At 51.0% G+C, this 1,904-nt stretch overlaps 1 protein-coding gene across 1 annotated transcript; it reads left to right on the plus strand.

Moving 5' to 3' along the window:
- Positions 1-366: 366 nt before the first annotated feature.
- On the plus strand, positions 367-1,800 carry Pmar_PMAR011386 (hypothetical protein; the record flags this gene model as incomplete). The annotated part of the gene is made up of 1 exon (XM_002766549.1): positions 367-1,800. A coding segment is annotated over one exon (1,434 nt), but the record flags the coding sequence as incomplete, so codon positions are not given.
- Positions 1,801-1,904: the final 104 nt, after the last annotated feature.

The raw sequence follows: 1,904 nt of genomic DNA on the forward strand, positions 1-1,904 counted from the left end.
GGAGCCAGCTTTGTTGAGTTCCCACCAGTCACCCATGAGCACCTTTTCCCTGGTACTGAGGTCAACGCTCGTGCTCGAGCTCTTACTAGTGTAATTGGAATACTCGATAACCAAACAAGCGTCTATAAGGAGATATTCGACAGTAGCCGATGCCCCGCTGTCCACGAACATGGAGGAGTTGACAAGCTGCCCATCATCACTTTAGCATTCGACTCACCAGTGGTATCTGTCTTTGCCGTGGTTAGCCCTCAGGATACTCCAGCTAAGCTGGCCATGGTACCGGTAGCACATGCTGGTCCTTGGTGCCACGAGGTAGTAGTAAGGGCATCTACAAGGGCGGTTTGTTACTTGTCATATTGTGTTCAGTTTCCGGGCTATGACAAGTTACCAGTGCCCTCCTATGTTAACATGCCTCATGCTTATGATGGCCGACCACAGCTGTATCCACCCTTTACCTATGATGATAGGAGTATGGGGGCCAGCAGCATGGATGGGGAGCCCTACCACATGTATAAGGACCGCCGGAGGAGTCCCGAACCGTTACAGTTAGCATTGGAAGGTGGGGTCACGCTAGACGAAATGGCGTCGATTTTTATCAAGTTGAATGGTCCTAATAAGCTGTTCTTTGGTGGTCTGGGTGGTGATGATGACAATGGTCCTCGAGCGGCCCCAGGGGGCTTTGGAAGGCTACAGGAAGGGTATGGATACAACGATGCTGGCAAGATTAGGCCCCTGAGTTTACCTGGACCAGGGGATACCTCGACACATCTAGAGAAGGCTCACCGCCTCAATCGTGTTGCCCGTAACACCTCCCTTAGGGAATTCATAGCCGTCAAGTATCAGCACAATTACATAGTACTGGTCTTCTTGCTGGGTCTCATGGGTCTAGGGGCAGTGGTGTATCGGTTCATCGCAGGTTGGATGCAGGTGTTCAAGGTAGTAGCCCCGGATGGTGAGAGTATGTCTCCGGGCTCTGGTGTGGATGATGATGATGACGTCGAGATGAGTGAAGATGAGGAAATGTATGAGGACGACGAGGAGGACCTGGGGGATTCGGGTTTACTATCAACCGATCTGGTTGATCAACCCTATGAGATGGGAAGATTCCTTGATATTAGGCATGATATAATGTACTTACCGGAGTGGCAAGATGTCCTACTGCAGACTAGTATGAACAAGCGCTTACAACAATTCAACGACCTTACTAGGATAGCGTTCAAGCATGGGGAGAGTGATGTGAGGACGTTGCATGGTGGAGTATTGTTCCTTGGGAGGAACGTGGACGACCCGCAGTTCATCTTCCGTAACCCTAAGCAAGAGCTCAGTCAGAGACCTAACGTCCCCAAGTTCACTCAAGCCGTTAGGAATGCCGTTGCCAGTAACGCGATGAAGGAAGTGCGGTATCTAAAAGCCTATTGTCCCAAGGCGTGTGTGGCTAGTTGGAACACGTTCGAAGGGGTTATTCAGGACTTCGTCGCCAAACACCCGTCCACCTCCCACGTTGATTGTCGAGATATCGATCCTGAGGTGGCGCGAGATGCATCACTCATCATCATGGCCCTGAGAGATACGGATGCTCATGAGGACAATATGATGCGGGATAAGCTGGGTAGGATTGCCTTGTTCGACCTTGGATGTGCCTTGGCTGACCGTCCGCTGCCCAGGGATGACATGACTCAGGAGTATCTCGATAACTTTGCTATCTGGCATCAGAATCCTCTACTCCTGGACGTTCCCTTCACCCCAAAGCATGTGCGCTATCTTAAGTCACTCGACTTCGATAGGCTGAAGAAAATCTGGGTATACTATACGTATCCCCAATATGTGGTCGCGGAGTATGATAGAGCCAGACGACGCGAAAGGCTGCGGAGTCATCTCAGATCGCCATGCTCAGCATCGTTCGA

This window comes from Perkinsus marinus, assembly GCF_000006405.1.
Source record: "Perkinsus marinus ATCC 50983 genomic scaffold scf_1104296972424, whole genome shotgun sequence".
NCBI lineage: Eukaryota > Perkinsozoa > Perkinsida > Perkinsidae > Perkinsus > Perkinsus marinus.